The following is a 26,865-nucleotide window of genomic DNA, read 5'->3' on the forward strand; positions in this document are numbered from 1 at the left end:
TGGATGGACCTAGAGTCTGTCATACAGAGTGAAGTAAGTCAGAAAGAGAAAGACAAATACCGTATGCTAACACATATATATGGAGTTTAAGAAAAAAAAAATGTCATGAAGAACCTAGGGGTAAGACGGGAATAAAGACATATACCTACTAGAGAGTGGACTTGAGGATCTGGAGAGGGGGAGGTGTAGGCTGTGACGAGGTGAGGGAGTGTCATGGACATAAGTGCACTACCAAACGTGGAGTGGATAGCTAGTGGGAAGCAGCCGCATGGCACAGGGATATCGGCTCGGTGCTTTGTGACCACCTAGTGGGGTGGGATAGGGAGGGTCGGAGGGAGGGAGACGCAAGAGGGAGGAGATATGGGAACGTATGTATATGTATGGCTGGTTCACTTTGTTATAAAGCAGAAGCTAACACATCATTGTAAAGCAATTATACTCCAATAAAGATATTAAAAAAAAAAAAAAAGAAAGAAACAGAAGCCTGAGTAAAGACAGAGCCTTGTGAAACTGGAAGACCAGGCCAATTTCCAGGAAGCACTCTGGCAGGTGAATCAACGGGGAACAGTGCAATTTGGATCTAGGTTGTAAAGGATGAAGAATGAACTATGAGCCACAGTTTTAAAGTCTGGAAGACTGGGGAATAGTAGCAACTGAGAAATTGGGAAAAGGAAGAAGGATGGGTTCCATTTTAGATATTTTAACATTCCAAAAACAACTATCTTCATGTAACTCTGGTGAGGGCTGGAGATGCTGATATGGGGCTCACTCACGCACAGGCACCAGCTTCAGAAGATGACACCTACTTGGGGGTCTAGGGATGAAAAAAACAGGTGGACAGGTCTGGACCTGTGCTGCCAAAGGAAACATGAAGAGATGGAATGTCAAGCAAAGAAGAGAAGGACAAATTCTAGACCAAAGGGGCCTCCGGAGGTACCTTCACCAAGGATGAGCATCTTCCTCTCTGGTGCCTTCAGGTGGCACCACAATGGCATTGTGAGGCAGAGAGCAGGTTTGGCAAGATCTTCCTGCTGGCTGCAGCTGCAGGTTTCACTCACACTTCCCTACACACCTAGGGACTCAACACTTGCCTGCCAGAGAGAAGGAAAAGGGCTGGGTCGGCATAGGAGTTCCTGCTTTGAGACCAAGTTGTTATATTTAACTGCAAGGGCTTATGGGGGAATTTTTTTAAAAGCTATCTTTAGCAAAGCTGCAAAAGGTAACAAATGGCACCCATCAAGACAAGGACTGTTCATCTAATATTGGGAAGTAAGGTTTCCATCACCTTCCTCTTTTGATTTCAAATAAAGTTTAAGTCTTCAGACAGCAGGTAAATGAACTGCTTGACCATAAGTTTTAGTCTACTGCCTCATATCGTTACTCAGCCCCAATTCCACAGTGCTTTTTTTTTTTTTTTGCGGTTCGCGGGCCTCTCACTGTTGTGGCCTCTCCTGTTGCGGAGCACAGGCTGCAGACGCACAGGCTCAGCGGCCATGGCTCACGGGCCCAGCCGCTCCGCGGCATGTGGGATATTTCCAGACCAGGGCACAAACCCGTGTCCCCTGCATCGGCAGGCAGACTCTCAACCACTGTGCTACCAGGGAAGCCCCCACAGTGCTTTTGAGCACTGCATTAACTATTTCATATTATGCACCTGGCAACTAAACAACGTTGCTCACCATCTGGCTCTACAAGAATTAATTACTAGCCACTGCAGCCATGTTGCAGTATGACCTTCAACATTACCCTGAAAGGAGTTCAGGGCCGAGATCAGGAAGGAGGCACTCCGTGCTCTGGGAAACTGGGCAGAACAGGCCTTCAGATAGTTAGATATTTTCAGGAGAAAATATTTATGAACCTGGATTCTTGCATCTTCCCATACTTAGAAAAGCACTAAAACCATTAACTAACATACCAGTTCCTTGTGACTAGTAGCAACCTTCTACCGAGATGTGTGCTCTGTTGCACGTTCCCCTTTTGCCAAAATCACATGTGTACTGACCTCCCCCTTAACTCTCAGAACAGTTTCTCAGAGCTCTCTGCAAGGCTGTCTCCCAGGCTATAGTACCCAGTAAGACACCAAAAAACTTGACTCATAGATTCTACACTGTGTGTGTGTGTGTTTTTTTTCTTTTTAGTTGACACACCCTACTAATGCAATGTCCAAAAGTGATCAAATAAAAGGAAAAGTTACTAATTTGACTAGTGAAAAATTATTTTCTTAATCATTATCTGGATTTTTTTTTTAACAGGTACAAATGAATTTCCATTCACTCTGGAAGCTCCTCTAATTAAGTCTCTCCATCACTTGCATCAGGACACCTGTTACTGGGCAGTCAGGCTCTCATCCCTGTTAGAATGGCCTCACCCTGACCACTCCCATCTAGAACTTCACAGTCCAGCATGGGAGCATTTGACTATTGAGCACCCAAAATGTGGCCAGTCTGAACTGGGATGTGTTGTGAGTGTAAAATATACACTGGACTTTGAAGACTTCGTACAAAAAAAATAATATAAAATAACTAATAATTTTTATGTTGACTATGTGTTGAAATGATATTTTGGATATAAAATGGCTTAAATATGGTCTTAAATTTTTTTTTCTGCTTCCTTTTACTTTTCAAAACGTAGTTAGAAAATCTAATTGCATTTGTGGCTTGCATCTGTGATTCCCATTATACTTCTTTCGCACAGCAGTGGTCTAGACTCTCAGCTTCTGGGTCTTATTCATTTAATAAATTCACTTTAATCAACATTTATTATGTATATAATATGAACCAGGTACTCTAAAAAGGACTGGTGATAAAAAGATATAAATAATATGACTTCTGACTTTGATGAGCTTCCAGTTAGGGGGAAAGGCATTTTAAAAGTAATTAAAACAATATCACAGATGCTATTGAAGACTAGAAATAAAGCACTATGGAATCCTGAAGAAGGAAATTCACTGTTTCTTAAAGGATGAGTAGAAAATTTTCTAGTCATTGGCATGGGGGACAATTTAAGGGCAACCCGAACAGAGGGCACAGTGGGTCTGAAGACTCAGGGGAAAAAAAAGAACTTGTTTGGGGAACTGAATGCAGATTAGAAAAGATAAAACAGGCTACTTGTGTGGGAGGGGACAGACAAGACCTCAGTGGATAGGGGTGGAAAAGAGAAACTCGTATGCCAGGCTAAGACATGCAGAATGTATCTTGTGGATGAAAGAGTCAGATATGTATTTCAGAGATACCACTGCAGAAATATGGTGGAGGGTGGACAAGGTGGTCCAGGTGGCTGGAAGGGTTGAGGCTGGGGAGGAGAAGGACAAGATGAAGGTAAACAGGCCCGCAGCATATCTACTGCAATAGTCAAGATGACAGTAATAGAGACTTGAACAGCGGGGATACACTGGAGAAATATTTAGGAGGTAGAATCCACAGGTCTTTGGGATTTATTGGATGTTAAAGGTGAAGAAAAAGGAACAGGGTTATTTACTTTGGTGACTAAGTGATGTGAGAGGAATACTAGATGCCCACTAAAAATGTTTGCTATCAGAAGGTATTCTTAAGGAATGAAACTAAGTTGAGTGGCTGGACTGAAATGAAACTGTTTTCAAAATGGAGCAGTGGCTAAGCGCCCAAATCAATCAAGTACCCCCGTTAGAGGTCCCTGCCCCAATCAGGTCTACTCCTGCTCAGGGTACCTGTGGGGGCAGGGTGGGGCAGATTATAAGGGTTCAGGGAGTAGAGGGGGAATAGTTGGGAGTCAGAAAAGACTTCTTAGAAAGCAAGAACTTGGGCTGGAGTTTGAAGGGTAGGCGGTAGAGGAGAAAGGGTATTTCTGATAAGAGAGGAGAAGTGCAATAGGTACAGCGAATGAGATTTTCAAGTCAAGAATGAGTGATCAGCAAGACATGCTCCAAGGATAGGCTGAGGATGGCCAAACTGGCATGGAGTGTTTATGTTGGGAAAAATGGCAGATGAAGTTGGGGAGACAGCTGGGATCACATTAAAGAGGGATCCCATAGGCAGCAGGGAGCCATTATAAGGTTTTAAGCAAAGGAAATGACAACCTGACATTTAAGTAAGGTTACTCTGGTGATGTATAGAAGAACTCAAGTAGGATGATGGTGTAGGCAGCTCTGCTTGCTACTTTTACTAAACCCAGTAAATATCAAGCACTCTTCCAGGCCCCGGAGACTTAAAAATAAGCGAGGAGGGGCTTCCCTGGTGGCACAGTGGCTAAGAATCCACTTGCCAATGCAGGGCACATGGGTTCGAGCCCTGGTCTGGGAGGATCCTGCGTGCCGTGGAGCAACTGGGCCCGTGTGCCACAACTGCTGAGCCTGCACTCTAGAGCCCGTGCTCCACAACAAGGGAAGCCACCGCGATGAGAAGCCCACGCACCGCAACGAATAGTGGCCCCTGTTTGCCGCAACTAGAGAAAGCCCGCGCGCAGCACCAAAGACCCAATGCAGCCAAAAATAAAATAAATTAAAAAAAAAAAATAAGTGAGGACTAGTCTCTTCCTCCAGGACTTGCAACCTACTGTGGGTAAGCACAGAACAAGATCAGTTAAGATCCTCTTCGTTCATCATTTTTTTTTAATAGCTTTAAAAAAATTTATTTATTTTTGGCTGCCTTGGGTTTTCGTTGCTCTGCATGGGCTTTCTCTAGTTGCGGTGAGTGGGGGCTACTCTTTGTTGCGGTGTGCAGGCTTCTCATTGCGGTAGCTTCTCTTGCTGGGGAGCATGGGCTTTAGGTGTGCGGGCTTCAGTAGTTGTGGCACACGGGCTCAGTAGTTGTGGCACGCAGGCTCAGTAGTTGTGGCACATGGGCTTAGTTGCTCTGCGGCATGTGGGATCTTCCCAGACCAGGGCTCGAACCTGTGTTCCCTGCATTGGCAGGTGGATTCTTAACTACTGCACCACCAGGGAAGTCCCTTCATCTAATTTTTTGAACCAATTAAGGTTAGATCAGGGTCTCAGCAATAAGAATGGAGAGGAAACATCTGAAAGCAGGGCTTGCAGATAATTACAAGCCCTTTATTTATTGGGTCCTGCACCACCTGCTTTTACCCCAATCTGTCTTTATTTTTCCCAATTTATTCCCCTGTTCTTCCTTTTGATCCTCTTCTCCATAGTCAAGGGCCCTCACTGAACACTGGCAAATCAAATAACATCTTATTTAAACCCCTTGTCTTTCTCTGAGCCATGTGTGTTTTCTGCTCTGAGTAGGCTTGACATTCTTTCCATTTAATGTTCCCATCTCCAAGCAGTCAACTATGTATATTACACATGGAATTAGTTGAAGTTCACATAAATCAGACAGGCTGGTGCATTTTCATTAAAACTCTTAGTTTAAATGAAAACATAAAGGAAATACTAGAAAACAGTCTGCCAAACAAGCACAGAGAAAAAAGTACATGGCCTTGCTTGAAGTGTAACTCTGCAGTCTATCAACTTAGTTCAACAGAGATTTAAATAAACAGTCAAGTACCTGGCACATAGTAGGCCAATCACTGGGATAAGTTGAATAAGACAGTTCCAGTCCTGAGAATTTTTAGACGTTATAGACAGGTGATGAAAAACGTACCTAGTCAGATATCTCCTTATCTTTGCTGCTCATTCTAGTCCGCACCACGATCATTTCTTACTTGCGCTGCCTTACTGCTTCTGCCATCTCTCCCCACCCCCACTCCAGTCCCCTCACAAAGCTTGCGCGAACCTCTTAAACATAAATCCCGTCACTCTTTAGCTTCTTACTCAGGAACATTCTGAGTCCTTACTCTCAGTCCATAAGGTATGATCTTCCTTTGATGTCATCTCCTACCATCATTTATCTTACTCATTACTCCATTCTACTCCATCCCCACTTGGCTTCTTTACTGTGCCTAGAATATTCTAAACACTTTCCCACCCCAGACCCTTTTCCTGGTTGCCTCTGTCTGGAATTCTCCTCCCAAAACATCTGCATGATTTGCTCCATCACCTCTGCAGATCTCTGCTCAAAGGCTGTCTTATTACTCAGTCCTTCTCTGACTACCTGGCATTCCCTACCTCCCTTTATCGTGTTTTACTTTTCTTAAAACATTTACTCAGTAAAATGCATCTATTCCCACTGGAATTTACCATTTATTGTCTGCCTCTCTCAACAATTTTGGAGGCTCCAGGAAAAGAGGGTGTGATGGTTTTTTTCCCCTGTATTTCCAGCACATGGAATGTCAACTGGCATGTTGTCAATGGTCAATAAACACTTCTTAAATGAACTGGATCAATGATTGGGGGTTATGCACAGGACTTTAGGGGAGCAGGGTATGTGGTATAACCTGGGAGGAATGAGGGGATCAGAGAACAATTCTTTAAGTAATGTTTGGGCTGAGACTTCATTCATTCAACATTCTTATGGAGTTTTACTACGTGCCAGGCACTATTCTAGGATGTAGCTGTCATAAAGGCAGACAAGCCCCTGTTCCCGTGGAACTTACAATCTTGGAAGAAAGACAAGAAACAATCCAATGCATGAGTAAACAAGAAAAATATCCAACACTGACACATGCTATGCAAATAACTAAAATAGGATGATGTAAAAGACAGCACACCTAGGGGGTTACTTTAGATTGGGTCATGAGGGAAGCAACTCTAGGAAGTGACATTTCAGAGGAGACTTGAAGGACAGTGAGTAAGCACCCATGAAAAGATGAGGGGGTGAGCATTCCTCTAGAGAGACAGCCAGGGAAAATTCCTGAAATGGAATGGGCTTGAAGTGTTCAAGGGACCAATTGGAGGACACACAGCTGCAGAGAAGTGGGCAAGGAGAAGAGGGGCATGACTTAAGATCAGACAGGAAGAGTCCTAGGAATGAGCAGGACTTAGGAGGTGAAGCAGGGGAAGAAGCAGATGGAAAAGCATTGTAGGTGGTAAGAACAGCAAAGGCAAGAAAGCAGGAAATAGACTGGTATGTTTGAGTAACTCTAGGAAATGCGTTTCTCCTGAGTCCAATGTACAAAGATGGAATCCAGAACACTGTACGGCTAAATTCGTTTTTTTGTGAAGCTTCTGGCACATTTTGCTGCAGCTGAGAAAAGAGGACCGTCTTTCCAGTAAACACAGCCTCAGGGAGCTCTATAACCAACCTACTTTGGAAGGTGGGAAGCAAATGCAAGCTTGCATATTGTATTCTAAACACAACCTCAGATGTGTAAGCTGTCACCTCCCCCATTTTAGACACTAAAGGACCAGCAGGTGGGTTAAGTCACTCACAGTCAAGAGCTGGGGCTCAATTCCATGTCATGCTTTACCCAGTGCTCTTAACTCTGCTGTCCAGTATCTCACTGACTGATTCAATACACCTGCCTGGAATGATCCTTGGCATCAATTTCTTCTATGCAGCTTGCCTTCTACAGTTTTCCTTTGGCTTTATCTGTTTTCTCCTGTACCTACTTAAAATTTAGAAAATATAGTTTTCCTTTTTTCCCCTCAGCTAATCCTAATCAATTCCATATTTTATGGAGGCTGTTCTGTAGCTCAGCCTTCTTCTACTGAGAAAAGTGATGCAAACCCAAATAAACTCAAAGATGGGATTAATAGGCTTGGATACATTTCTTTACGGTAACTGAGTCCCCAAGGAATGTCTAAGTCTTTGGGAATCTTGACATATCAGAATTTTTAACAGTTGAGACTTTGCTATCAGTAGAACGAGATTCCTCAGAGAAGGTGGTGCTGACTTCACAACAAGGAATTTAGGTTGATGATTTTTCAAGTAAACAGTGACTTATGAGTAACTATTCAATATGTGTGTCACAATGGCTTGCTGCTAACAGACACTATGAATTGAGATCAAAGCCATTTTGAAACTCTTATTTTATACATCCTATTAGAAGGCACTAGGAAGTATACCAAGACTAAATATTTACAGTCAACCCTTGAATAACACAGGTTTGAACCGTGTGGATCCACTCGTGTGGATTTTTTCAGTAGTAAATACTACAGTATGAAATGATCCATGGTTGGTTGAATCCTCGGATATGGAGGGACCGTGGATACAGAGGGCTGACTGTAAAGTTATACGTGTATTTTCAACTACTCAGAGGGTCAGCACCCCTAACCCCTGCATTGCTTGAGGGTCAACTGTATTCAGAAGGAAACAAATGAGGGGTGAAATTTTCTTCCATTAACAATGACACATTTTCGGCGGGGGCGGGGCGGGGTGGTGGTGTGATGAATTGGGAGATTGGGATTGACATATATACACTAATATGTATAAAATGGATAACTAATAAGAACCTGCTGTACAAGAAATAAAATAAAAAAACCCCAAAAAACTCTCCCAACCCAAAGACTAAAAAAAAAAAAAAAAAAAAAAAAAGACACATTTTGCACTCTTACACCACAAACCTCTAGTCCATAGTCCTTACTTAACAATGTAAACATGTAGTTAGGACAGCACTGTAGAGTTAAGATGTCCATTGCAAATGAAGGTGATGAATTCTGACTAAATAACGCTATCTATAGTTGCAGGAGCCATTTACTTAAAAATTTTTTTTGGATGTCTAAGATATGCCCAATGTCCTCTAGTATTTTTCTATTAGGTGGCCTCATCAATAGTGTCTACAAATGCCAGGATGTTTATGAATTTTAGCAATGACATGCACAGTTACTGTTTCTTGAAAGGCTGATGGTTTGTTTTTGTTTTGTTTTGTTTTTTTGGTAAATGGTAAATTCCCAAAATGCTTGGGAAAAAGGACATTCTTCAATGCAAATAAAAACTAAAAGGTAGGACAGAAGGCAAGGATTGACCAAGCTGCTAAAAAGAAATAGTCGGGAGAGAGTTGGTCCCAATATTTTGATGCAAAACATTTCTAGAGATGCCAGCTTAAAGGCAGGTGCTCAGCAACCCTGCCCTTTTTGACATTAGTGGAGGTTAGCAGAAAAGCAAATAAACATAATTCCAAGAAAAAGATGAGCCAATACCGGGTAGGGTCCAAGAAGCAGAGCATAAAAGTGCAAAACATCAAAAATGACTAAATATTTTACTTCCATTTTCCAGTGTTTCTTTTCACCCACGCTTAAAGAAATGAAATATTTCGGGGCTTAAAACATATTTTATAACACCCAAACTGTGACAAGAAACAAATGTTAGTTATTTAGCTGACATAATTAAAAATGAAATTAATATCAGCGTTACCTGAAATTCTAATCCATAGTTTTCTCTGCAGAATTCTCTTAATTTAGGATACACGTTTTCTCTCAGTGCCTGTCTTTCTGCTCCCGTGTCTGTGGTAGAAAAGCAAACAAACAGAAAGTGAGTTATGGCCACATAGTACACATTTCTGGAAAAAAAAATCTTACAAATCAACATTAACATTAATATAATCAAGCTAGGGTGCTGCATCGTGAAATGATGGGATATTAGTCTGCTGGAGAAGACTTGCTCTTAACAGAGCAGGGGAGCTGAGACGTTTACCATGCACACAGGGCGAATGGGAGCCCTGGGTAAGTTCTGTGGGTGCTGGCAGAGCTGAGAATTCACAGCTCATTCTTTATACCCATGTAGACCCTCACATGGCGCTCTTAAATAGCTACAACCACATTGTCTTTCAAAGAGGCAGAAGGAAAAATTGTAAGGCTATCAGGTGTAGCTCCATTGGGTGTAAATATTTCAAAACACACACACACACTGATTACTGATTCCCAAAAACATCCAGACTCTATCATTCCCTACAGTATTTAGAAACAATGTTACGTTTACAAGATTCAGTACAGCATCTGTGCAATCAGCACAATAGTCAGGAGCAACTAATTGTAGGAGTCATCGTCTAAAACTAGCGGATTCCACTGGCCAATGGTTCAACATTAGCGTCTCCCACCCTGGGCTTAGGGACCTGTTATATCAGAGAGGGGATCGTTTTACATGGGCCACAGTGTGTAAAAGCTTCGAAATAAAATATTTAAAAATTATCCATGTCATTAAAAAATACGAGAAGAAACAGAGCACCCGAAACCAGGAGAACCATAACATATGTATGTATTTAATGTTGAATGTTCTGCACAGAAAGGGATTCTACAGCCACTTGTGCTGGACGGTGCTCTACATCAGTGATGACGCTGTAAGATGCTTACAGCAAAGAGAATGGTCCTCGCCCAGCTAACTTCACAGAATGATAAGAATCAGAGCTTAAAAAATTAGGTTAATGTGTTATCTCATGAAAAGGACCATTTGCTAAATGTACCTCAATCCCAGCCATAACCATGAAACATCTGCATACCACATTTATAACTCAGGAACCAATTTAAAAGACTGTCCTTGTTATTCTCAAGCACATCTGTCCGTGCAAACTCAACCATATGCCGTGTTGACCTACTCTACTTTCCTACTGTTCTCAAGCCTGTTTTGAGAGGCAAACAACCAATCCCAAGAGTCTGAGATGCAGCGGCAGCTTGACAGAGTGACAGGCACCAGTGTCTACATGGGAACCAAAGATTCAATACAAGGTCTTCGAGATTACCCTGTGATCCAAACAAGTAGGGTCTTTTTCCCCCATAGATCCAACATGGACCTAAGTCCAAAGGGAAAGCAGGAGGACCGTGTTGAGGAGGGTACACCTGAGCAGTGCCCATGTGCCATACGGCACTGGTGGAAGCAGCGGATTAAGCTTCCACATGATTTATATAATCTTGGGATCAGGTGCCCATCCTCCCTCACCCCACTGTAAGGGCTGAAAACACTATCTTCCAAGTAAAGCTGATGATATTCAATCTCTCTAAAAGGCTACCGACTTTTAAGACCCAAATAATAAAAAGTCACTTTAAAAATGAAGAGATACTACCAGATGTGGAATTTGGGAATATATTAAACAACAATTATTGGTAAGATATTCTAAAAAAATAGTATTCAAATAATACATGAAAAAAATTATGAAATGAGCAGAAATTTGCTTCTAAAAAATATTATAACTTATTACTGAATGTGTCACAGTAAGGAGGCTAAGACAGAAATGCAATATCTAATTACTAACGTTTACTGAGTGCTTACTGTAGACTAGTAGTGTGCTAAGTTTTTCTATGTGTATTTTCTTAGTCACTTCTGTCAAAAACCCTATGAAAATCAGTCCATTTTTAAAATAAGAGGAAACAAATATAAAGGGGTTAAGAGACATGCCTGAGGTCATGTGACCACTAAGTTGGAGAACCTGGATTTGAATTTAGAGAGCAGAATGTCATAGTCTGCTCTAACCATGGAAAATATGCAACTGTGCGAAGAATCAATTTTTGAAAATGACAAATGCAAGAGCTTCCCAGAATGGTTAAGGGATGCTGAAGTCCTAATATTTATGAAACAAACAAAAATCTCAGTTATCCGTGACAAATTTTTCCCTTTCTATAATACACCCTTCAACAGCCAACCCATCAATAAGTTCTCTTGCTCCATCCATCTCTAAATAAATCCTGAATGAATCTACTTCTCTGCACCTCTGGTACAAGCCAAACTCATCTCTCACCTGGACCCTATCTCGCTGTTTCCATACTTGGCTCCGTCAATCCATTCTCCACAGAGCAGCCAGATTTATGTAAAAACATAAATCCGATCACATCACTCTCTTGTTTAAAATCCTCCAGCAGCTCTTCATAGAACTTGGAATGAAATCCCCACTCCTTACCTTGAATGTTCTCTCCTTCTCTAAGCTCATTTCTTACCACTTGCCCTGTTCATGTCACTCAAGCAGCGCTGGCGTTCATTTGATTCCTGGGTTATATTCTCACTGGTGACCTCTGCTCTAGCCATGACTTCCTCCTGGAATGCTTAGTCCCATGATCATTTCATGTCATCTCCTGTCATTCAAGTGTCAGCTTTAATGCCACCTCCTCAGAGAGGCCTTCTCTGAGCCCTCCAGCTACAGACCCCTCTCTATCACACCACCTTCTTCAAATTCTTTGCACATTACTCATCACTATTGGTGATAATTTTCTGTTTACTATGTGTCTCCCCCACTGCCGGGTTAGCTCAATGGGGCTCAGAACCTTCTTCTGTCTCTTTCGCTGCTGCATCCCCAGTGACTAGAGTCATGCTCAATTAAGGAAGGAGTATATGAAAAAACCCACACAGGCACGAGGGATAAAAATGAGCTGACAGGCAATGCATCTCTGCAATTACCTCCAGAAACAGAAAGGCTTCCTACATTACAATATGCCATTGGTTGGACAGGGAATCAAGACTGTGAAATTCTGGGAAATACATGATTGGGTTTAGAAAGTGGACTTCATGAAGTAAGTGAATGAACTGAAATACTGATGTCTTTCATGGTTTCTGTGTTTCTGGCAAAATACTAATATTTTATCAAATTATGTTAAATGTTTCTAAAAATGTGAGGGAAGTGTATCACAGGCATTCTTTATTATTACTTATATTACAAAAGCGACTCAGATTTTCCTATATTTGTATTAATATAGGATGATTGGCTCTGGAAATGGAAAAGTAATTAAAATAAAATGGATTAATTATGCTGGGTGACAGATAAGCTGGCTTAATTATACAAAAAACCTGATTCATACTGACAGCACATCCTGATGGTTGGCAATTAAAAAACACTAGAATGTCATGGATAGGAAAAATTAAGTCACAGAATGTCACACATAAAAAGGGACCTCTTACAAAAGCGTAGAAGACGAGGTATGTCATCATTTATTCTTCATAGTCACTGCATCCATTTGTATCTGTCCAGCTCCTGAATGCTTTGAAAAGATGCATTAACACTCCGGTAGCACTCAAGAGGTTTTTAAAGAGTTGCTTTCTAAATAATTCCTCTATGATTTCAGAATTAATGACGGTCTCTGTGTAGTATCTGAGTTACCTGCAGGAAGAACATTAGCTGGCACAGAATTATCAGTCAATATCTTTATCCTACTTCAAGCAGGATTTAGATTAATTCCAAGCTTTTATTGAAAATAAGAGTGCCAAAATGACCATGTTGGACTGGAACTTCTTACTGCCCCACCTCACCCAACCTTCAGAGCATGGATGTTAGATTAAGTCATTTCCCTCCTGGCAGCTCACAAAACTTATTTAGGATCCACCTACAGCTGTCATTCCAGCCTGGGTTCCCGAGTCTCTGTAGGTTTGCTCTTGCCTGGATTTTCCCTCTTTACCTGGCCCCTTAGCCAATGATTCATCTGGACATCTTATCTGACTTTTGTTGTTGTTGGGGTTGATTTCCTGTCTGGCAGCTTCCCAGAGGCTACCTCCTCTCCATGCCCTCCAAGTCCTCTGTGCCCAACCATCACCCTCACCATTCATTATTTCCATATCACCACATCCTGTCAATTTTATCATAATCTTCTTTTGAATTTGGCTATGCTTTTCTGTCTACTCTCTATTTTTGTACTCACCATCTCTCTGCCCTTAGAGTCCTATTTGACTGACCTGTTACCTGTCCCTTCTCATTGCAGTCTTAAGCTCCACAGAGCTGCCGGAGATAAATTCTAAGACAAAACAAAAGTGAAAACTAATTTGATCATTAAAGGCCTTGGCTGGCATCTGGTGGCCCAGAGGACGAAGGCCAGAATATTCAGCAGGTGTAAATGTATCTTCGGCCTAAGTTCTATCTTCTACTGCTCTTTATCATGCACCCTCCAGGGTATTTTTCAGACATTACTTGAACCCGAGCCTTGTCTTTACACATACTGCTTTCCACACCCAGAATCCCCCTATCTACTGCATCCCCTTTGCTTGGCAGACTCAGACCCTCCTGAGTCCCAATCAAAGGCAGCACAGTTTGTGAATGCTTACCAGACAGAGACAGGCATGCCCTGGTCACCCCATAGCACTTTGTTCACCCCTATATAACATCATGTATTTTACTTTATTATAAATATAATATTTTTAATTTATTTATTTTTAGTCTCTCTCCCCCATTAGACTTGTGAATTCATGGGAGGCAAGGACATCCTCATACATAATTATTAGAATTAGGAATGAAATGCCATGTAGCATACTGATGCTACAGAAGTTAAAAAATATATATAAGGATATATTTTAACTTTGAACAATAGTTCAAAGTTCAAAGTGAACAATAACTTTATTTCTAATAAATCAGAAAATGTGGGTGAAATGTACAAATTCTAGAAACAGAAATTATTGAAAGTGACTCAAGGAAAAGAAAATCTGAAGAGATCTACAACAAGTTAAAAAATTTCAATTAGTTATTAAAAATCTTCCCAAAGAAAATCACCACCCAAGAGTATTTAACTGATATATCAATAGTTAAAGAAATAATCCCTTCCACTTTCAGAAAAGAGTAGAAGGAACACTTCAACTCATTCTTTAAGTCTATATTATCCTAAACCCCAAATGAGACAATAACGTCAAAAGAAAAAAACACAAAACAAAAACTGCAGACCAATATATATCCCTCATGAACACTGAGGCAAAAACTCTTAGCAAGATACTAGCAAACTGCCCCCAGCAATATATACACTGTCACCAAAGGGGATATAGTACAAGAATGATAGGTTAGTTTAACGTGGAATATGCCACATTAATACAGGGCATGACCATATGATCACTCCACAGATGCAGAAAAACTTTTGCCAAAATCTAATACCCATTCAGCCACAGGGAACAGAAAGTAATTTCTTTGCCCTGATAAAGGGCACTTACACAAAACCCTACAATTAGCACCATGTTTCATGGCTTAAGACTGAATATTTTCCACCTATGGTCAGGAACACATTATCACTTACAGTCAACATTTTACTGGAGGCTGTAGTCAGTGCAGTGAAGAAAAAATTAAAAATAAAGGCATCTAGACTGAAAAGGAAAAAAATATTCTCAGTTGACAAGGTCTTGTATGTAGGAAACCCTGAGGAATCCAGAGGAAAAATACAATGGCTATAAACGATTTCAACAAGGTGGCTGGATAGACTATACAAATCAACAGTATTTCTCTATACTCACAACAAACAATCCAAAAATGAAATAGAAAAACTGCAGATCCAACACAGTCCCTATCAAAACCCCAGCATATTTTGCAATTATTTTTTCCGTACCATTATTGAAATGAAGTTTTAAAGCACACTTTGGTCAATCTTGCTCATTATCTGATCTGTTAAGTACACCAACTGGTATCAAACAGAAAAGACAGTAGAGGGACTAACTGTGGTTCTAGAACCAAACTCCCTGTGTCTGAATCCCAGCTCTTCACCTGCTAGCTGTGTCATTTCAGGCAAATTAAAAGATGTCTTTTTTTTTTTCATTTGTCATGTGGAATCAAAATTACTAGTATCAAGCTTATGAGGTTGTTGTGAAGATTAGATGGAGTCTTTCAACACCACCTGGCATGTGGTAAATACTCAATAAATGTTGCAATTATTCTATCAAACAATTTGGGGAATCAAAGACTAAAGCACCTTTTATTATGAGAATTTTTAGCACTGAAAGATTTATAGTAAAGTAGCTACAACCATCATGATCTTGATCATGATCATTGTAGTTCTTAAAATGATTAAATTTTCAAGATAGTTTTCAAAGGTTTAGGGAAAACCATAGTTAAAATGTAATTTAAAAAATATCACCAGTTTAGGGTTTCCCTGGTGGTGCAGAGGTTAAGAATCCACCTGCCAATGCAGGGGACATGGGTTCGAGCCCTGGTCCGGGAATATCCCACATGCCACGGAGCAACTAAGCCTGTGCGCCACAACTACGGAGCCTACGCTCTAGAGTCTGTGTGCCACAACTACTGAGCCCGTGCACCTAGAGCCTGTGCTCTGCAACAAAAGAAGCCACTGCAATGAGAAGCCCGTGCATCGCAATGAAGAGGAGTCCCCGCTCACAGCAACCAGAGAAAGCCCATGTGGAGCAATGAAGACCCAACTCAGCCAAAAATAAAGAAATAAAGGCTTAAGTTAAAAAAAATATATCACCAGTTTATCCAAATACTCTTAAAAGTTCCCAGTAGGAATTCACTAACTGTATTATTGCTACACCTCAATACACTTTAGGAAAAAGGAGTAAACTATAAAAGATAACAATGCTGGGCTTAGTTCTGGTAATATTGAGGAAAAGGACCCTCACAAATATGACACTAAAACAACCCAAATATGGCATAACAATATTTTAACATATATATTTAAAAATGTGTCACATAGTTTGAGTGAAACTAAGCAATGCACAGAGGCCCAAGGCACAGTGAAAGCAGTAATCTCAGAAAATAAGGGATCTCTGAGGCCAGCTTTTGGTTATTTTCCACTAAGCCCTGGTGACCTCTAGTGTTGATTTTTGTCTTCTGTGGGTGCAGGGTAGATTGGACACAAAGCACAGAGCCCCAAAGTGATGAGTCTAACAGGAAATCCTTGCAAAAGGCCATGACCCCAAAGAGCTAAGACCTTCAGTGTGAGGGTGAATCAGAAATCAATCTTCATCACCAAGAAAACCTGCTGTTATACCATTCGCACTAGGTGGAAAAAACCCAACCTCCTTGATATTCGTAATCACAAGTTTGGTTTCTCGTAGGTTAGCAGTGCAAATTCATTTTATTTAAAGTCTGACAAGGAATTCCCTGGTGGTCCAGGGGTTAGGACTCCATGCTTCCACTACAGGGAGCACGGGTTCGATCCCTGCTCGGGGAACTGTGAATAAGATACTGCATGCCATGCCGTGACCCCTAGTGCTTGAGAAGCATAATTTCTAACAAGGCCTAATGAATTTCAGCAAATTAAAAGTTTCAAAGACTATTAAGCCACATGCACTCACACACATGAATTCCTGGGGTTTATCCCAGGAATGCAAGGATTCTTCAATATATGCAAATCAATCAATGTGATAAACCATATTAACAAGCTGAAGAATAAAAACCATATGACCATCTCAATAGATGCAGAAAAAGCTTTTGACAAAATTCAACACCCATTTATGATAAAAACTCTCCAGAGAGTGGGCATAGAGAGAACCTACCACAACACAATAAAGGCCATATATGACAAACCCACAGCAAACATCATATTCAATGGTGAAAAACTGAAAGCATTTCCTCTAAGATCAGGAACAAGAGAAGGATGTCTACTCTTGCCACTATTATTCAACATAGTTTTGGAAGTTCCAGCTATGGCAATCAAAGAAAAAGAAATAAAAGGAATACAAATTGGAAAAGAAGTAGTAAAACTGTCACTGTTTGCAGATGACATGATACTATACATAGAGAATCCTAAAGATGCCACCAGAAAACTACCAGAACTAATCACTGAATTTGGTAAGGTTGCAGGATTCAAAATTAATGCACAGAAATCTCTGGCATTCCTATATACCAGCAATGAAAAATCAGAAAGAGAAATTAAGGAAACAATCCCATTTACCATCACAACAAAAAGAATAAAATACCTAGGAATAAGCCTGCCCAAGGAGGCAAAAAACTTGTACTCAGAAAACTATAAAACACTGATGAAGAAATCAAAGATGACATAAACAGAGGGAGAAATATACCATATTCTTAGATTGGAAGAATCAATATTGTGAAAATGACCATACTACCCAAAGCAATCTACAGATTCAATGCAGTCCCTATCAAACTACCAATGGCATTCTTCACAGAATTAAAACAAAAAATTTTACAATTCGTATGGAAACACAAAAGACCCCAAATAGCCCAAGCAATCTTGAGAGAGAAAAACAGAGCTGGAGGAATCAGGCTCCCAGACTTCAGACTATACTACAAAGCTACAGTAATCAAGACAGTATGGTACTGGCACAGAAACAGGAATATAGATCAGTGGTACAGGATAGAATGCCCAGAGATAAACCCACGCACATATAGTCACCTAATTTACAACAAAGGAGGCAAGAACATACAAAGGAGAAAAGACAGCCTCTTCAATAAGTGGTGCTGGGAAAACTGGACAGCTACTTGTAAAAGAGTGAAATCAGAACACTCCCTAACACCATACACAAAAATAAACTCCAAATGGATTAAAGACCAAAATGTAAGATCAGACACCATAAAACTCTTAGAGGAAAACATAGGAAAAACACTCTTTGACATAAACCACAGCAAGATCTTTTTTGACCCACCTTCTAGAGTAACAAAAATAAAAACAAACAAATGGGACTTAATTAAACTTAAAAGCTTTTGCACAGCAAAGGAAACCATAAATAAGACAAAAAGACAACTCTCAGAATGGGAGAAAATATTTGCAAATGAAACAACAGACAAAGGATTAATCTCCAAAATATACAAACAGCTCATGGAGCTCAGTATCAAAAAAACAATCCAATTAAAAAAAATGGGCAGAAGACCTAAATAGACATTTTACCAAGGAAGACATACAGACGGCTAAGAGGTACATGAAAAGATGCTCAACATCACTAATTGTTAGAGAAATGCAAATCAAAACTACAATGAGGTATCACCTCATACCAGTCAGAATGGCCATTATCAAAAAATCTAGAAACAAATGCTGGAGAGGATGTGGAGAAAAGGGAACTCTCCTGTACTGTTGGTGGGAATGTAAATTGATACAACCACTAAGGAAAACAGTACGGAGGTTCCTTAAAAAACTAAAAATAGAACTACCATATGACCCAGCAATCCCACTACTGGGCATATACCCTGAGAAAACCATAATTCAAACAGAGACATGTACCACATGTTCATTGCAGCACTATTTACAACAGCCAGGACATGGAAGCAACCTAAGTGTCCATCAACAGATGAATGGATAAAGAAGTTGTGGCACATAGATATAATGGAATATTGCTCAGCCATACAAAGAAACAAAATTGAGTTATTTGTAGTGAGGTGGATGGACCTAGAGTCTGTCATACAGAGTGAAGTAAGTCAGAAAAAGAAAAACATATACCGTATACTAACACACATATATGGAATCTAAAAAAAAAAAATGGTACTGATGAACCTATTGGCAGGGCAGGAATAAAGACGTAGACATAGAGAATGGACTTGAGGACACAGGGTGGGAGGGGGAAGCTGGGGCGAGGTGAGAGTAGCATCGACATATATACACTACCAAATGTGAAATAGTTAGCTAGTGGGAAGCAGCAGCATAGCACAGGGAGATCAGCTTGGTGCTTTGCAATGACCTAAAGGGGTGGGACAGGGAGGATGAGAGGGAGGCTTAAGAGGGAGGGGATATGGGGACATATGTATACATATGGCTGATTCACTTTGTTGTACAACAGAAACTAACACAGTATTGTGAAGCAATTATACTCCAATAAAGATTAAAAAAATATCTAGACTGTCAGCCTAGAATTAAATAAGCAACAAAGTAATCTTTCGGCAAAAGAGGGTATTTTTAGAAAAACAAAAAGTCAGTTTCCTGCCTTCTTTGTTTCGTATCAATTATTTTATTTTTTCCAGTTTCACTGAGACATAATTGACATATAGCAATATATAGGTTTAAGGTGTACAGAATAATAATTTGACTTATATACATCATGCTTATCACAAGTTTAATGAACACCCATCATCTCATATAGATACAAAATTAAATAGAAAAAAATTTGTGTGTGATGAGAACTCTTTGGATTTACTCTTTCATATATAAAAGTGTTAATTATATTTACCATGTTGTATATTACATCCCTAGTACTTATTTATCTTAGAAGTTTGTACATTTTGACTGTCTTTATCCATTGCTTGCCCCTCCCTCTGGTCTCTTTTTCTATGAGTGAGCTTGTTTGTTTCTGGACCTACAACTAACCCATGTTAGTTCCTGTTACACAATATAGTAAATTTTTTCTATACATTTCAGAATGATCACCACGATAAGTCTAGTTAAGATACATCACCATACAAAGATATTACATACTTTCTGACTATATTCCTCGTGCTGTACGTTTCATACCTGTGACTCACTTATTTTGCAACTGGAAGTTAGAACCTCAATCTCCCTCACCTATTTCTTTCCTCTCTCTACACCCCTCCTCTCTAGCAAACACCTGTTTGGTCTCTGTATCTATACTCTGTTTTTTTATGTTTGTTCATTTGTTTTGTTTCCCAGATGCCACATTGTAAGTGAAATCACACAGTATTTGTCTTTCTCTATCTGACTTATTTTGATTAGTGTGTGTACACACACACACACACACACACACACACACACACACACACACCCCATATCTTCTTTATCCATTCATCTACTGATGGGTGTTTGGGTTGCTTCCATATCTTGGTTATTGTAAATAATGCTGCAGTGGGCATGGGGTGCATATATCTTTTCTAATTAGTGCTTTCATTTTCTTTGGATAAAATAGCCAGGAGTGAAATTGGTGGATAAGGTTGTTGTATTTTTAATTTTTTGTGGAACCTCCATACGTTTTCCATAGTGGCTGCACCAGTTTACATTCCCACCAACACTGCACAAAGGCTTCCCTTTTCTTCACATCCTCACCAACACTTGTTGTCTTTTTAATATAGCCATTCTGACAGGTGTGAGGTGATATCTCATTGTGGTTTTGATTTGCATTTTCCTGATGATTAGCGATGGTGAACATCTTTTCATGTGCCTGCTGGCCATCTGTATTTCTTCTTTGGAAAAATGTCTATTCAGATCCTCTTCCCATTTTTAATCAGGTTTGTTTTTTGATGTTGAGTTGTACAAGTTCTTTATATAGTTTGGATATTAACCCCCTATTGGATATATTGTCAGTAAATATCTTCTCCCATTCAGTAGGTGGCCTTTTCATTTTGTTGATAGTTCCCTTCACTGTGCAAAAGATTTTGTTTGATGTAGTCTCATTTGCTTATTTTGGCTTTTGTTTCACTTGCCCAAGGCAACATATTAAAAAAAATATTACTAAGACTGATGTCAAAGAGTTATTGCCTACGTTTTCTTCTATATGCTTTATGGTTTCAGGTTTTACATTTAAGTCTTTAATCCATTTTGAATTTATTTTTGTGCATGGTGTGAGACAGTAGTCCAGTTTGATTCTTTTGCATGTAGCTGTCCAGTTTTCCCAACACCATTTACTGAAAAGGATGTCTTTTCCCCCACTGTATATTCTTCCCTCCTTTGTTGTAGACTAATTGCCCATATAAATGTTGGTTCATTTCTGAGCTCTCTATTCTGTGGCTTATTTCTTTAGAAGGAAATTCTAAAGGATTTATTTCAGGTAGAAGAAAATTTGAGATGCAAGAAGTATTGGTGTGCAAATAAACTGGTAGATATACAGCTAAGCCTAAAAATAAATTAGTTGCTATGTCAAACTAAAAGGCTTCTGTACACCAATGAAACCAACAAGAAAGCAAAAAGAGAGGATATTTGCAAATCATATATCGAATAAGGGGTTAATATCCAAACTATACAAAGAACTCATATAGCTCAACAACAAAAGAACAAACAATCCAATTAAAAAATGGGCAGGGGCTTCCCTGGTGGCGCAGTAGTTGAGAGTCCGCCTGCCGATGCAGGGGACACGGGTTCGTGCCCCGGTCCGGGAAGATCCCACATGCTGCAGAGCGGCTAGACCCGTGAGCCATGGCCGCTGCGCCTGCGCGTCTGGAGCCTGTGCTCCGCGACGGGAGAGCCCACAACAGTGAGAGGCCCGCGTACCGCAAAAAAATAATAATAATAATAATAATAAAAAATGGGCAGAGAATCTGAATAGACATTTTTCCAAAGAAGACATACAGATGGCCAATAGGTAGATGAAACGATGCTTAGCATCACTAATCATCAGGGAAATGCAAACCAAAACCATAGTGAGTTATCATCTCACACCTGTCAGAATGGCTTTTGTCAAAATGACAAGAAATTACAAGTGTTGGTGAGGATCTGTAGAAAAAAAGAACCCTCATGCACTGCTGGTGGGAATGTAAATTGGTGCAGTTGTGGAAAATAATATGAAGGTTCCTCAAAAAATTAAAAATAGAAATACCATATGACCCAGCAATTCCACTTCTGGGTATATAAACAAAGAAAATAAAAGAATGTTGTATCTATGAAACTAATAATGTTGTATGTCAATTATACTTTAAAAACTAGTAACATAAAATAATAACATTTAATATTGGGGCTTAAAAAGATAGAATTAAAAAGTCTTAGATAGGGACTTCCCTGGTGATGCAGTGGTTAAGACTCAGTGCTCCCAATGCAGGGGGCCCGGGTTTGATCCCTGGTCAGGGAACTAGATCCCACAGGCATGCCGCAACTAAGAGTTCACATGCCACATCAAAGGAGCTGGTGAGCCTCAACTAAGGAGCCCACGTGCTGCAACTAAGACCCAGGGCAACCAAATAAATAAATATAAAAAAAATCTTAGATAAAAATAGCATGATGAGAATAAAACCCTAGATCCTGGGCTTCCCTGGTGGCGCAGTGGTTAAGACTCCGCTTGCCAATGCAGGGGACATGGGTTCGAGCCCGGGTTCGGGAAGATCCCACATGCCGCAGAGCAACTAAGCCCGTGTGCCACAACTACTGAGCCTGTGCTCTAGAGCCCGTGAGCCACAACTACTGAGCCCAAGTGCCACAACTGCTGCCCTCAGCATTCACAATATATTAGGGCCAGCAGACAGCAGTCAGCTAAGAATGGGGTTCCCAGTAATGCATAGCAAGTTCTAGAATAGGGGGATAAGCAAAACGCTACTAAAGCAGGAAGAGAGGAATGATTAATTTTGTCTTATGATCAGGGAGAGTTTATCAGAGAAGATGACAATTAAGTTAGGACTTGAAATATAGACAAGATTTTCTCAGGTAGAAAGGAAGAAATATCTTCTAGAAGAGTAGCAGCATGAGGAAAATGAGGAGGGCTTAAGAAGTTCAGGATGTGTTAGAGGAACACCAAGTAGTGTAGTTTGTTGTACGATGTACGGGGTTATATTATAATTAGTCTATAAATTACCAGTCTTTTGCTGTTCCTCTGTGTTCTGGGAATTTGGGGGTCAACAGCATTTATTTCTCATAATCAAATGGGAGAGGAAAGAATACATACAGAGGAACATACAGAACAAAAGCAATTCATCATCCACTTCAGTCAACTCCAAGAAAAACATTTTCATACCATGTCCAAAATGCAGCTGTCGCTTGCTTACAGGGGTCTCCCTGCACTTGGCTGACCTGTCTGTTTAGAGTAATTCATCAGTCAGCCAGTTCTCCGTTTGTTCAGACTCTACCATGTACCCAACACTCAGCTGGGTGTTGGGGAAACAAAACACTGCATGGTCCCCAACGCAAACGAACTTGCTTTAGACAGAGTCAAAACTAAGGCATCTGTAGAAAACAGAAAACGATTCCATATTAAACTGAATGGAACACGTTCTAGACACCAGACTGATTTTGAGACCCTAGCTGAGGAAAGATTTTGGAGAAGCTATGACTTGAAAATGAGTAGAATTCAGAAAAATAGGGTAGAAAAGAGAGCTTTCCTGATGGACAAGAAGACCTGGAGCTTAGGGGTTAGGGGTCTGTGAACAAAACTTCCTAATGGGATAGGGAATCAAATTATGGTATTGGGACCAAATTACTGAAAGTCTTGAAAACGAAGGATGTGGATTTGATGAAGTAGGCATGGTGATGACATGATAAATGTGATCATATGGAAAGATACAAAGGGCAACACTCCATATGGCAGATTTGACAAAGAAGAAACAGAAACAGGGAGGATCACGTGGAAACTGCGGCCGTAATCCATACACAAGGTAAAGAGAGCTTATACCCTGATTACAGCGGGAAAAGAACGGGTGCAAAGCAGAGGCTTTTAACGGGAAATTGAGTGACAGATTTTATATATACGAGAAAGAGCTGGCATAGTACGGCTGTTAAGAGGAATCCTGGGTTTGAATACTGGCTTGGTTAAACATCAAGGGCATATCCAGGGCTAGATCATAAGCCTTTAAAAACCTCAGAATGTCCATACTATCTACCTCATTGGGATTAAATCAATATAAAGTACTTCTCACACAGTAACTTTTCAGTAAAAGTTGGCTTGTACCACCACCACCATCACACCAGTGTGATTACACTTTTTCTGCTTTATAAAATAGCTATTTTTCTTTTGTAATTGATAGGTATCTTGTATGGAAATCCTTTGAGATTATAAAGTGTCCTGTTGTTCTTCAACCTTTCATCCACTAGTTAGAGCATCTATTGAAGATCCTTGCCTCAAATTATTACGGTTGGCAAATAATGATTTTCTACTTCTATCATTTTTTACATTTATCAATTAACTTTCTATTGTGAGGAAGTGCTCTCTCCCTTCCCATCCATCTGTACTTTCATCCACCCAGCCACCCACTGATCTGTCTACCCACCTACCTACTTCAGTAGGGATGCTTACATTAATTAACAAAGGGTGAAAATAGTAATAAACAAGAAAAAAAATCAGTCCCTGACTATTATCAAACAGGAGCAGATCTGGCTCTCACACCTAGGTGATGGTGTTCCCTTGGTGAATGTAAATAATTTCACAGAACGCCAATATTAGATGCTCTATGACCATGCTGGAATGAAACAAAAACAGAACCACTCCATAATCACATGTGGATACAGAAAAAAAAAAAAAGAATACTGTCTAAACCACAAAAAATGACCAACATGCTCCTCTCCCCACCGACGTGAGTGAGTGTTGCTTCTTTCAAACACAGGTTTAGTTTTGCTCCATTCCTCTTGCCTCCGATATACAAATTATTAATATAACCAACAGTGAAACCGCCCATTTTGATAGCACCCACTCTAGAGTAAAACCACATTTCCTTGAAACCTCCCCCCAATAATTGATCGTATAAGTCCAAATCTGATAATAAGTACCTTTTAATACATTCTTACTGAGATGCCCCACGGTTCCTCATGGTGTGCACTCTCCCTTGTTGTCCTGAGCCAACAAACCCAACTTTGTTTAACCAGAGGTATATTCCCGGGGGGTCTCTGGCTGGAGGACATCAACAATAATTTTGCAATAGAGAAACCTGGCAGATACCACCTTAAATAAGTGATCAACTAACATTACGAGAAATGGAACAAATCAATAACCTATTCCTCCTGATACCATGTCCTGAGGAGAACACATCATTTTTGTAATATTCCTGCCCAAAAAAGCGTAATATAAATTTAACCATGAAGAGGGCTTCTCTGGTGGTGCAGTGGTTAAGAATCCACCTGCCAATGCAGGGGACACAAGTTCAAGCCCTGGTCTGGGAAGATCCCACATGCCGCAGAGCAACTAAGCCCATACGCCACAACTACTGAGCCTGCACTCTAGAGCCTGTGAGCCACAACTACTGAGCCCACGTGCCCTAGAACCCGTGCTCCGCTACAAGACAAGCCATCACACTGAGAAGCCCGCGCGCTACAACAAAGAGTAGCTCCCTGTTACAGTGGAGGATTCCTGGACTGAATGTCAATATTATGACATAGTGTGAGTATGTTTCGTGTTTGGTAATTGCAATCATTGTTGCTTTTGTTGTGGTTATCCATTTACAATGCTTGGTGTCACTTTATTTATCTCTTGTAAAAATAAAATACAGTGTGTGTGTGAAAAAAAAAATAAAAAGAGTAGCTCCCGCTCACCGCAGCTAAAGAAAGCCCGTGCACAGCAACAAAGACATAACACAGCCAAAAATAAATAATAATAAAATATTTTTAAAAATCTTAAAAAAAATTTAATCATGAAGAAACAGTATTCTACAAAATAACTGATGTATGCTCCTCAAGAATATTAATGTCAAGGACTAAGGAACTGTACGAAATTACAGATGGCTATAGAGACATGACATCTGAATGCAACCCATGATCCAGTATTATTGCGGCAAGGGGTAAATTAGGATCTACAGGTTAGGGAATACCGAATTCATGTTAGTTTCCTAATTGATAACTGTATTGTTATATAAGGAAATGTCCTTAGTTTTAGGAAATACACATTGAAGCATTTAAGTGCAAATGATACAGATATATGTTAGAATTATAGGTGTGTGTATACACACATACACACACATAGACATAGAGAGGGTGGGAGGGGGGATAAAGCACATGTGGTAAAATACTAACATTTGGGGACTCCTAATGAAGGGTATACGTAAATTCACTTTACTCTTCTTGCAACTTTTCTGTAAGTTTGAAATGACAGTCCTTTCTCATTATCTGCAGTAATGTTCTATGAAGTTTCTGTCCACACAGAATTAGGGAACACTGAAGCCTTGCTCCTAAGAGAGATAAAAGGTTGGGTTCCTGCGAGCCTCTGGTCACAGTATTTATTTTTTTCAACCGATCAATACAAAACCTGTTTTATGTGTGTTCTGTTTAAAGACCTTATTTTATATTGCTGATTCACTCACTTTGGCCCACAGCACTACGACTCATGACTCATGACTGAGTGGAGCTCGTCAGTGTATAGGTTTTCTCCCTAACGCACTTTGCAGCTCTCTTACACTCAGGAACACCATGCTCATGTGCTTTGGCACTGTACTTTGGAGCCATTTTGCATAGCAAAATTCCCAAGAAAAAAACCCACAAAAATGTGGCACTGAATAGACCATGAAAAGAGCACTTGTTTGCAGTATTAAGCTGAGACAAGAAGGCACAGTGTTCCCCTGTTCGACCTCAGCAGGGAACTGGGCACACTGGGCGACTCAAATGTCTCACCCATCTGCACGTGTCCATGATGACTGCAAAAGCACCGTGAGTATTCATTTGGGGGGGGGGGTCGGTTAAAAATTTTATCCAGTGGATGAATTCACTAACATGCAATCTGTGAATAATGAGGATTGACTGTATGTCAAAATAAAAAGTTAACGAAATATACTTTCAACCTGGAAGACTAGAAAACATAGTAGTACAGTAAAATAAGTTAGTCTTTGGGCAGGAGAGTTGTTCTGGAAGGGAAGATACTGTTTGGAAGGTTGTCCCAGAAATGTATCAGATATATTTGGAAATCCAGGAGCTGA

The 26,865-nt window shown here is 40.2% G+C and overlaps 1 protein-coding gene across 1 annotated transcript in view; it reads right to left on the bottom strand.

Annotated features, from left to right (window-relative positions):
* NWD2 (NACHT and WD repeat domain containing 2) overlaps positions 1-26,865 on the bottom strand; it is a gene marked incomplete at both ends in the record, with an annotated part of 186,828 nt that overhangs the window by 114,795 nt on the left and 45,168 nt on the right. The window contains one exon of the mRNA XM_082653949.1: positions 9,168-9,256. Coding sequence (XP_082510075.1) covers positions 9,168-9,256 — 89 coding nt within the window. The remainder of the gene's footprint in view (positions 1-9,167; positions 9,257-26,865) is intronic.

The sequence above is a fragment of the Grampus griseus genome (assembly GCF_964374135.1).
Source record: "Grampus griseus genome assembly, chromosome: 4".
In the NCBI taxonomy this organism is placed as follows: Eukaryota; Metazoa; Chordata; class Mammalia; order Artiodactyla; family Delphinidae; genus Grampus; species Grampus griseus.